General features: G+C 37.7%; 3 protein-coding genes across 5 annotated transcripts in view; 2 read left to right on the top strand and 1 right to left on the bottom strand.

Annotated features, from left to right (window-relative positions):
• Positions 1–1,511, top strand: part of LOC111795446 — a 9,878-nt gene extending 8,367 nt beyond the window's left edge. For 2 of the 3 annotated variants that reach the window (XM_023677879.1, XM_023677881.1), the window contains one exon: positions 343–747. In XM_023677879.1, coding sequence (XP_023533647.1) covers positions 343–384 — 42 coding nt within the window. In that variant the 3' untranslated portion in view covers positions 385–747. Of the gene's footprint in view, positions 1–342; positions 748–1,293 lie in introns of those variants that run through there. The other variant, XR_002815200.1, reaches the window with a different exon arrangement.
• A 786-nt stretch (positions 1,512–2,297) lies between these two features.
• On the top strand, positions 2,298–4,276 carry LOC111795827 (E3 ubiquitin-protein ligase SIRP1-like). The gene is made up of 2 exons (XM_023678421.1): positions 2,298–2,498; positions 2,842–4,276. Exon 2 carries the CDS (start codon positions 2,931–2,933, stop codon positions 3,996–3,998), a length of 1,068 nt encoding a protein of 355 aa, XP_023534189.1. The 5' UTR covers positions 2,298–2,498; positions 2,842–2,930; the 3' UTR covers positions 3,999–4,276.
• Positions 4,277–5,680: 1,404 nt separating this feature from the next.
• LOC111795427 (pyruvate kinase, cytosolic isozyme) lies at positions 5,681–9,625 on the bottom strand. The gene is made up of 3 exons (XM_023677856.1): positions 9,112–9,625; positions 6,926–7,387; positions 5,681–6,759 (listed from the first exon to the last, which is right to left on the bottom strand). The coding sequence occupies exons 1-3, from the start codon at positions 9,337–9,339 to the stop codon at positions 5,947–5,949; spliced, it is 1,503 nt and encodes a 500-aa protein (XP_023533624.1). The 5' UTR covers positions 9,340–9,625; the 3' UTR covers positions 5,681–5,946.
• Between the last annotated feature and the right edge of the window lie 1,574 nt (positions 9,626–11,199).

The following is an 11,199-nucleotide window of genomic DNA, read 5'->3' as shown; positions in this document are numbered from 1 at the left end:
CCCCCCCCCATTTTAAAAGTAAACGAGAGAAACTGGATAAGTTATTGATTCTTTAGGCTGCGATTTATAGAAGGATGGATCAAACTTGACTGGTGATTAGGCTTTGATTCGTACCCATGATCTCAAATCCTGTTGCCTCCACTCAATATCATGTAGTATGCTTATTCGTTGATTCTTTAGGCGAAGAAGTAATCGAGTCTTTAGGCTGCGATATATAGAAGGATGGATCAACTTTCACTAGTTCTTTGTTGATGTTCATCACTGCCCCAGATTGTTTCTGTGCCTCCACCCACCCCACATCCCACATGTTGATTTGATTCTAACTGGGTTAAATCTTTGTAGGATGAGCATGCAGCTGGACATCAGCAGCAGCAGACGGTTTAGAGCCCCGAGTTGGCGAATTTGTTGACTATGATGTGCTCCTCCTGTTATTCTGATATGTCACAAATTCCGCTTACGACCAACTACTACTACTACTACTACTACTCAGGTGCGGTTGGTTCACGTAGAGTCGTGTTTGTACAGCTTCGCATTATTAGATTTATAATTCTTTTTCCAGGATAAAATTTTTTCATTGATGGAAGTTCTTGTGCCGTTCGGCTCTGTGCTGAGTAAAAGAAATGCCATTGTCTTTGAAGTCTCAATAGGGAAAGAAGTTTTTGTATTATTTTCGGAAGGAACAAGGAAATAAGTTAAATAAAAAGTTCATTAAAAAGGTCGAAAATAGTGATCAAGATTGATGCTCAATTTGTTTGTTATTCTCTTCGTTTGACACAATATCTTAGAGTTATAATTAATTTTAAAGTATATTCATGTCTTTCTAGCTCTCTTTTCTTTTGTCGAACTAAACTCGAAATTGAATGGGGTTTTTAGTTTCTTAGATGTCATGACAATTATATATTTGTTCAAATGTTACGGTCATGCTCGTCCAAGGTTTGTTGTTTGTAGTCGCATGACAAATTTCCGGGTCATGTTTGTTTAGGACATGTTCATAGTCATGCTGGCCTAGGACATGTTCATGGTCATGTTGGTCTAGCACATGTTTATAGCCGTACTATTATTGTTGTGTTATTACGAGGGTGCACGACTGTTCACTAAAATTATATCTACACTTGTGTTAAAATGTCCCAAAATGTATTATAGGGAGATATGACTAGTTGTCACTTCTTTCTACCTTGGTTATATGATATCAAAATCATTGTTGTTGCCTAATATCTTTTAGTTTATAACATTGCTTGCTTTCTCGTTTTCAACGTATTTTCTCGCTCATGTTTTCTAAAACATATCTCTCAGACGTGACTCGAGGCTCGAACGTACGCTGACGTTGTCCATGAAGTCTAAGTTTCTCACGGCTGACTTATTCGTTGGGTTAAAACAAGTGTTGCACAATTGCTGTCTCACTGCTGCAAGAGTACGATTGTGATAATAAATATATCTATTAAACTTTCATATACACACATATGTACACCTATTAAACTTTCATACATATAATATACATACGTATTCTCCAATAATCTTCAACTTTTGCATGTGTTCTCAGTTTACGATAAGTTTTGTACTAAATATATCTTATTTCGTTATATATTTAAAAAATATAAACTTGATATGAAAGTATATAAAACCTTAACCATTTATAAAATCATAAAAGAATCACATTTTGCATAGAGACAATATAAACATGGTATGAAACCATATAACTACAACCCGAACAAATACTACTTATTGAGCTTGTGGACAATTTATTTTTGTGTTTCGAGATCACGAATTTTTTAATTAGCTCGTCTTTAAATACCTATGATGTCCAACATATCATGGTTTATGGCCGAGCATTTATGTGTCTAATAAAAACAAAACAAAACAGCGTTAATCCATAGATCTAACTCCTAAATAAATAAATATATAAAGAATTTTAAAAAGATTAAATGTTCAATATTTTTTAATATATTTAAATATAATTAATTTATTAGATATAAAATTAATTATTTATATAAATTTAAAAAAAAAATGGTTGAATGGATTGAGAATAACTTATTAAACAAAAAAAAAGTAACCATTGAATAACGTATGGCCCACAAGATTATTAAAAATTTAGAAATGTTTTAAATACGTTTTAACTTAAAATTAATTACAAATTTAGTTTCTAAATATTGAAATTTGTGTTTAATTTCAACTAATTTAGTCCATAAACATTTTATTATTTGTTCTTCAAAATTCACGGACGCAACAGAGGAGAGAGAGAGAGAGAGAGAGAGAGAGAGAGAATGTTTATTTACTTTTAGTTTTTTATTTGTTTCGTTTCATTGTATTGTTTGTTGAATTATCTCTCTCCCTCTCTCTCTCTCTCTCTCTCCCTCCCTCTCTCGCGCGCGCTTTGGGCTTCGCCTCGGCCTCCGTTCCGTTCCCTTTTCCACCCAATTCGCTGTATTGTATCGGAGCAATCGCACGGATTCCTGGAAATTCCTCAACCAGATACTTCTACGCTTCGTTTTGGTTTTCAAGTAATTCCCTTCTCGATTCTTCTTTTTTGTTTTCGTTTCTCGTTTCCTCCGCCAGATTGTATAATTGTTTGTGTTTGTAATTATCATTTTCGTTACAATTTCGTCAATTTTGAATCCATGGCTATCGTTTTCTCAAATGCCGAGGAGACGTTTTGATGATGGCTGCAATCCCCCTTTTGATGGTTGACTGGGAGGGGGGGATCTGGATCTGATTATTCATGAGATCTGTGTAGAGTTTTCCGAGTTTTTGTGCATTCCACTTCGCATCTGATGAATTTTTCTTTTCCGAGATGAGCTACATATGATTTGTGATTATCCTGTTCTGTTTATTTCTTGGTGACAGAAAATAGCTTAGCGGAAGCTGTGGTTTCTTGCGGGGAGGATATCATCATCCTACAAAGGGGAAAAGGTGGAACGAACCACGCGTTGAGGATGGACGAGTCAATTGCAACAAGATATTGGTGTCACATGTGTTCTCAAATGGTGAATCCCATCATTGATGTAGAAATTAAATGCCCCTTCTGCCGTAGTGGCTTTGTCGAAGAGATGAATAACGGCGATGTTTCCCGTGACAATAATGAGCTCGAATCCGATTTTGGATCGGAGCGAGCTTTATCTCTTTGGGCCCCGATCTTGCTTGGTATGATGGGAAATCCCCGAGGCCGGCGAAGATTCAGGCATCTAGAGTTCGATGAGGATGATGGTGATAACGACAATGATGAAGGGGAAGGGCATCGCCTGACTGAGCCGACTGACTTGGACCGAGAGCTTGATTCAGTCATGAGGAGGAGGAGAAGCTCAGCTACCATTCTACAATTGCTCCAAGGTATTAGAGCTGGAATGGCAACTGAATCAGAGAATTTTGAGAGAGAGAGGAACAGAGAGCGAGAGCGGGTTATTCTCATAAATCCTTTCAATCAAACCATTGTAGTTCAAGGAGGAGGAGGTCAAACTGAGAATCAAAACCACCCCATTGGGTCGTTGGGTGATTATTTCGTTGGACCTGGTTTGGATTTGCTATTGCAACATCTAGCTGAGAATGATCCTAATAGACATGGCACTCCACCAGCGCATAAGGAGGCAGTTGATGCGCTGCCCACAGTGAGAGTTAAGGATAATTTGCAATGTTCAGTGTGTTTGGATGATTTTGAGGTTGATGCAGAGGCCAAGGAGATGCCGTGCAGGCATAAGTTTCACACTGGTTGTATTCTGCCATGGCTGGAGCTTCATAGTTCTTGCCCTGTTTGTAGGCATCAATTGCCTGCAGATGAATCCAAGCGAGATGTTGATGGTGGTGGGTCTACTAGGTTCATGGGTGACCTCAACATTAATAATAATGGTGGTGGTTTTGGGGAGATTGAGGATGGGAGAAATAATGCTTCTGAGAGTAGATTTTCGTTTCCATGGCCATTCAATGGCTTGTTTTCATCGCAAGCTGGAGCTGGAAACTCCTCCGGAGGAAGTACAAGTGATTCTCAAAGGGATGACAGTTCCATTTGATTATCATATGAAGAAGCTGTCTGATATCGATGATGTCGATGTCGGTGTTGGTGTCGATGTCGATGTGGTGCTTGTGCACTGCTTGCGGAATCGATCTCGTGTATGTATGCATATAAATGTAAGTTTGTTATACAATTCTATACAGATGTCTTGCCGGCTGCCCTTAGAGGAATCTCCCTTATTGTTATTGTACCAACATTGTAGATGCTCCGCTGCTTTAATTCCCATTCTTTCCTTCAACTCCAATAACAAATATGGCTTGAGTTTTTGTTCAATGTCGCCTCAATTGTTTATGTATCAAACTACTTTGTTCTTGTCTTTTGATTCAAAGAAAATCATACAGACACAAAACTGTTATGGCCTTCCCCTGATGTTGCATCAGATGTTTACAAAGCTTAAAGTTATGCATCTTTTCCGGCATAAGGTAATATCAGACCCAAATATTTCTTATAAAGGTGAAGTTTAAGCAGTGAAAAAACTCTTCTAGTAGACGCGTTATAAAATCGTGAGGCTGACGACAATACATAACAGGCTAAAACAGACAATATCGGCTAGCAGTGTACTAACTCTCCGTAGTAAACACCTCTCACCTCTCTAGTAAATGCGTTTTAAAACTGTGAGGTCTTAACAATATACTAGATCTCCTTAGTTTCAAAACAGTGAGACTGTGAGACCTTAACAGTGTGCTAGATCTCCTTAATTTTAAAACAGTGAGACCTTAACAGTGTACTAGATCTAGTACACCTTTAAAACTGTCTGATGCTCTCTCTAGTAAATGCAAACTGTGAGGCCTTAACAGCCTAGTACACCTGTGAGGCCTTAACAGTGTACTAGATCTCCCTAGTACACCTTTAAAACTGCGAGGCCTTAACGGTGTACTAGGGAATGCATTAAAACTGCAGAGACCTTTAAAACTAGATCTCCCTAGTACACCTTTCTCTAGTAAATGCGTTTAGTGCACCTCTCTCTAGTAAATGCGTTTAGTACACCTCTCTCTAGTAAATGCGTTTAGTACACCTCTCTCTAGTAGATGCGTTTTAAAACTGTGAGGCTGCGTTTAGTACACCTCTCTCTAGTAAATGCGTTTAGTACACCTCTCTCTAGTAAATGCGTTTAGTACACCTCTCTCTAGTAAATGCGTTTAGTACACCTCTCTCTAGTAGATGCATTTTAAAACTGTGAGGCCGCCTTAACGGTGTACTAGATCTCCCTAGTACACCTAGTACACCTCTCTCTAGTAGATACGTTTTAAAACTGTGAGGCCGTCGCTAGTGGTGTACTAGATCTTCTTAGTAGACGCATTAAAACTGTAAGCCGTTAATGTGCTAGAAGACAATATTTACTAGTAGTGTACTTGCTCTTCCTAATAGACATGTTTTAAAATCGTGAGACTGATGGCGATACACAACGGGCAGCTAGTGGCGTACTTTGGCTATTACAACTATTACAACAGTAGTCCGNAGTGGTGTACTAGATCTTCTTAGTAGACGCATTAAAACTGTAAGCCGTTAATGTGCTAGAAGACAATATTTACTAGTAGTGTACTTACTCTTCCTAATAGACATGTTTTAAAATCGTGAGACTGATGGCGATACACAACGGGCAGCCATAGTGGCGTACTTTGGCTATTACAACAGTAGTCCAAGAAAACGGGAGGCATCCTCCTTTCTACCACCAAGAGAGAGGCCTGGCAAAAGGCTCCAATTGATTGATGAACATAACATTATTTCAAAGCAAATGAACTGTCTGGTTTCCAGTAAATGGACAGTGTCTACATCATAAAAAGAAATATGGAAGCATTCCAAAAATGCTTATCACCAGAGGTGCATGTTAAAGAGGTGGTTTCAACAAAGAACCCAAAAACAATGAAGAAAATCAAGAGCAATTATTCGAATTAACCTGTGCTCTTGGTAAATGGCAAAAAAATAAACTTCCAAGAGCGTGATTCCTACTTCACAGTCAAAATCTTGATCACAGATGCTGTTCCAACGCGATGAAGCGCCACGACAGAATCTCCATTCTTGCAGAGGCCCTTCAACTTAGCATGCTGAATAGCGAACTCTATTGCTTCTTCCGTTGTCTCGGCATTTGACGACCTTGCTGATGCTGTGCTAAGAACCGGTACCAAGCCACGGAAGATTAAGCTATGCCTTGCTGGAGCTTCATCGCTGCACGACCAGTCAAATGAATCTGTCTTAATCTCGGGGACGACCACGGACAAGATGGGTGTTCCTGGTCTATACTTGGCCACCAATTTTGCTGTGCTGCCTCCTCTGGTTAGGACAAGGATAAGAGCTGCCTTGGCAGAGTTTGCAGTCCTAACAGCAGAAGAAGCAAGGCTTTCTAATGGGCTCATGGGAACTGGGGAGTGTTCCATAATTCTTTTAAAGACATCTCCATAATTAAGGGTGCTTTCAGCTTCAACACATATTTTTGCCATTGTTCTAACAGCAAGTTCAGGATATGCTCCAGCAGCTGTTTCACCACTTAACATAACGCAATCGGTTCCATCGAGAACAGCATTCGCAACATCGGTGGCTTCGGCTCTAGTTGGTCTTGGAGATTTAATCATCGATTCCAACATCTGTGTAGCTGTGACAACAGGTTTTCCCTGGATGTTGCACTTGTATATCATCACTTTCTGCGCCAGAAATATCTTCTCAATCGGAATTTCCATTCCCAAGTCACCACGTGCCACCATAAACGCATCTGAATTGGCTAGTATGTCGTCAAAATTTGCCACACCTTCTTGATTCTCAACCTGTGAGTCAAATTCCAGAAAGATCACAGGGCTGAAATTGCTTTTTGTAAGAGATTTATGGTGCATATAAAAGAAGCAATCTCAAAACATTTGTGCTGAGAATCACCAGAAAAGGCTAAATTCTCAGTAATTAGAAACGTATTTCGACAGATGTAACTGAATGTACCTTAGACATGAGGAGAATACTCTTGGCATGCTTTCCAAGCAACTTCCGGACCTCCACAAGATCAGAACCTTTCCGAACGAAAGATAGAGCAATCATATCAATGTTATTAGGAACCCCCCATTGTAGTATATCTTCCTTATCTTTCTCTGTTAGGGTAGGGAGATCCACTATAACTCCAGGCAGGTTAACATTTTTTCTTTCACCAAGAACTGCAGAGTTCTCACAGCGACATCGTACCAAACCTGATTCTTTATCACAAGATAGAACCGAAAATGAGATTGTTCCATCTGAACAAAGTATTACACTCCCTGGCTTTACATCCTCAGCTAACTTTTTGTAGCTCATACATATCATATTCTCATCGCCCTTCAAGCTGTAGTCGGTAGATATAGTTATCTCCTGTCCCTGTGTTAGTTGGATGGGTTTTCCGTCTTTCAGAAATCCAGTTCGAATCTCCGGGCCCTGTTTTCATTGAAAAGTCATGGATCGACAAAGCTTCATTAGTGCAAAACAGTTGCTTTAAAATGAAAGGTGAAAGTTATGGATGGGGCATCTTCAAGTAACGGAAGTGGCATTTGTATCTTCATGATTCCATAGACATGATTAACTGTATGTTGTAAGTTTCAATTATAGTTGTTTTCGACAAAATAAAAATAAGAATGGCATGACAATGTAATGGCCCAAGGTTTTTAAAACACGTCTACATGTGGAGAGGTTTCACACCCTTATAAAGAATGCTTCGTTCTCCTCCCCAACCAACGCGGGATCTCACATGGGAAGTCACAAAACGAATTTCCTACGTACTGTAAATCAATAATAAAAGAGATGAAACAGAAACNGAGGTTTCACACCCTTATAAAGAATGCTTCGTTCTCCTCCCCACCCAACGCGGGATCTCACATTGGAAGTCACAAAACGAATTTCCTACGTACTGTAAATCAATAATAAAAGAGATGAAACAGAAACCCGGAAGGCTTTGTTCCTGGCTCTGAAGAAAGCTCAGACAACTAAACAGGAGCAACAATGGTGAATATCACTGAGAATAAACCTCAAAATTATTACTCGTTCAGGTGCTGCCTCTAACTATTCANAATGGTGAATATCACTGAGAATAAACCTCAAAATTATTACTCGCAGTTCAGGTGCTGCCTCTAACTATTCAAGAATATGATTTACCCTCAACGGAATACAAATACGAGAATATCAACTTGATTGTGTTCAAATTAAAGGCAATTAGAAAGTAACAAAGATCCAGACAAAATAAACAAGCAGTACCAAGTTAATGAAGCTATCATCATAATGGCTAAACAGAAGGTGAAAACTGAGGATTAATGGAAGAACAATTTCAGAGGACATACTTTTAGTAAGAATCAGACTCACAAGGGCAAATATCAGTCGCATTCAGTAAAAACAATACACCAACTTCTTCATTCAACTTGCAGAAAATAAATGAATAATTAAAACACATCTGACCCAGGATCCTGCAAGCACAAAATCCCTCCCCGTAATTGGCTTGTTGAGAATGTGTTGCAATATATAAAACAAGTGCTGATTTGTAATTTAACTTAATATGACAGAAAGAGAAAAAAAAAACCCCCCCAACTTTTGAGAGAAATTCACAGATCATAAGTATGCTAAATTCTATTTGATCTTCNGATTTGTAATTTAACTTAATATGACAGAAAGAGAAAAAAAAAACCNAAATATTATAAATGGAATTTATGAAGTTTAATTAAGGAACCAAATTAAAACTTTTAATTTGATTAATATTATTTTGTATTATATAAAATATCTATTGAATCTCATCTTAATAATTGTTCTTGCTCGTTGGGTTGTTTCTTTAGAATTTGATAGCACCTACGTGTTTGTGTGAGCTTAGCTATNAAAAGGGAGAAGAAACCAATTAGATTCGCTGGAAACATCGAAATCAAAACCAGTAAAAGCCCAATATATCTGACAGACGAGAATAAAACCAAAACTAGGCGACAAAGGACGAAAAAAAAAGGTGAAAATTCGAAAATAAATCAAATGAAATGGAAAGTTCGGAAGAGATGAGATCGAATTCCAGATAATATATGGATCAGAAAGGGGAAAGGTAGACATATAGAAACAAAAAGCAAGAAATCGAGGGTTTGATCAAATCAAGTAAAGTGAGATGAGTTATGAGAGCGAAGGTTGAGAGAAACCTTGGTGTCAAGCATGACGGCGCAGAGAATACCGGTATTTTCCATCGCAGCGCGGAGATTGTCGAGTGTCTCCTGGTGATACTCGTGGGATCCATGAGAGAAGTTGAAACGAGCAACATTCATCCCAGCCTTCAAAAGCTTCTCGACCATGGGCACAGACCTGGATGCCGGCCCCAAAGTGCAGACAATCTTAGTCTTCGGCTTCTTCTCAATCACTAATCCGTCCATTTTTTGTGGTTGATTATGGATTCGGTCAAGAGAGGATCGGATCAAACGATCGAACGAGGAAGAAGAAGATCCAAACAAATCTGTAGAACAGAGACGAAAGAGAGACAAAGAAAACGCGGATCGGTGATCGGACGGGAGAAATCGAGGAGGTCTGGATCGAATTGATTGTTGGAAGGTGAGGGAGGAAGAAGGAGAAGGTTTCGTAAATCTCTGTGGGGATTTTTTCAGGTCAACTGTAAAACGGCGTGGCGCTACCGCATCGCATCACATAGCTTCGTTATTTCTTTTTTTTCCTTATAAAGAAAAATAATAAAAGATCATTGACTAACAAATTTTCAAATTTATTGCTTTTATTAATTTCAATTTTGCATTTATGAAATCCTAATATTTCCAAATAAAAATTATTTAAATATTATAAATGGAATTTATGAAGTTTAATTAAGGAACCAAATTAAAACTTTTAATTTGATTAATATTATTTTGTATTATATAAAATATCTATTGAATCTCATCTTAATAATTGTTCTTGCTCGTTGGGTTGTTTCTTTAGAATTTGATAGCACCTACGTGTTTGTGTGAGCTTAGCTATGTAATTATATACTTTTCCAACATAGAATACATTTTCTGAGAGATTATGGCTTTTTTGTTTTAGTGGATCTTGGGATCCTTTCGATGACCTATGTTGTGACACTATTTATGGGTCTCCTTTCAGTAGATAAAGTACATTACATAGTCCGTTTTAAAGATTGACGACTTACCCATTCAGTGACTTTGGTACTGGATGTTCCAAAAATGGGGTACTATCGGGTCGGGTGAATTCAATAATAGACGCATGTTGGCATTCCAGCCTTCCTTCTCCTTTCAAGGCCTACCCGAAAGAGAATTCAGTGTTTCTTGGTCGTGAATATCTGAATAAGACGAATTGCCCGTGGTTTGCTTCGGAACAAAACAATTAGAATTTAGGCTCGTTGAATTGGAATGTGTATTATCCATATAGGTGATCTTTCAATGGAGAAGGTCGACATAAGGCAAAGAGAAGAGCCTATCTATTTTATTTAGTTATTCAGTTAAACCAAGATAGCAACAAACATTTCGAAAATGTTTTTGTCATTTGATCCAATAGCGTTTGTTTGTTTAAAAATTATGTTTGTTTTATCACATTTCTTTATAATAATGGAAACACATGAAATTTTAACCAAATTCCAAAAACAAAAATAAGTTTTTTAAAAAATATATAACAAATAAAAAAACCGAGATAAATAATTATAAGCTTAGCTTTCAAAAAACAAAAACTCGAACTTTTTTTAACATCAAAAGAGTTAGCCTCTCGTCTTCAATTTTAGAAAATTATGCTTATTTTTCCTCCATTTTTTTAGTTTAAATTTCTAGTCGAACTCGAAAACAAAAATGATTAAAATACAGAAAATTAGATAAAGCAATTTAAAGTACAAATATCAAAGAAATTGAAAATAATGTATATATAATAAAAGTTCATCATAATTTGGGACAATCCGCATGTGAGTATAAACTAGTCCATAAAAAAGATATGATGGCCTGAAGATTAGAGTTAGTGCGACCCACAACAAAACTATGCCCTCTGTTTTAGGTAAAGCTNATAATAGACGCATGTTGGCATTCCAGCCTTCCTTCTCCTTTCAAGGCCTACCCGAAAGAGAATTCAGTGTTTCTTGGTCGTGAATATCTGAATAAGACGAATTGCCCGTGGTTTGCTTCGGAACAAAACAATTAGAATTTAGGCTCGTTGAATTGGAATGTGTATTATCCATATAGGTGATCTTTCAATGGAGAAGGTCGACATAAGGCAAAGAGAAGAGCCTATCTATTTTATTTAGTTATTCA

Source organism: Cucurbita pepo, chromosome LG05, assembly GCF_002806865.2.
Source record: "Cucurbita pepo subsp. pepo cultivar mu-cu-16 chromosome LG05, ASM280686v2, whole genome shotgun sequence".
Classification (NCBI taxonomy): domain Eukaryota; kingdom Viridiplantae; phylum Streptophyta; class Magnoliopsida; order Cucurbitales; family Cucurbitaceae; genus Cucurbita; species Cucurbita pepo.
Note: the sequence above shows the minus strand (reverse complement) of the source record. Positions and strands in the feature narration are given on the sequence as shown.

Excerpts from the sequence above, each read along its gene's own strand:
- LOC111795827 (XM_023678421.1), top strand. The coding sequence starts at position 2,931 with ATGGACGAGTCAATTGCAACAAGATATTGGTGTCACATGTGTTCTCAA.
- LOC111795427 (XM_023677856.1), bottom strand. The coding sequence starts at position 9,339 with ATGGACGGATTAGTGATTGAGAAGAAGCCGAAGACTAAGATTGTCTGC. Across the intron at positions 7,388-9,111 it reads CCGTCATGCTTGACACCAAG|GGCCCGGAGATTCGAACTGG; the intron begins GTTTCTCTCAAC and ends CAATGAAAACAG. Across the intron at positions 6,760-6,925 it reads GTATTCTCCTCATGTCTAAG|GTTGAGAATCAAGAAGGTGT; the intron begins GTACATTCAGTT and ends TTTGACTCACAG.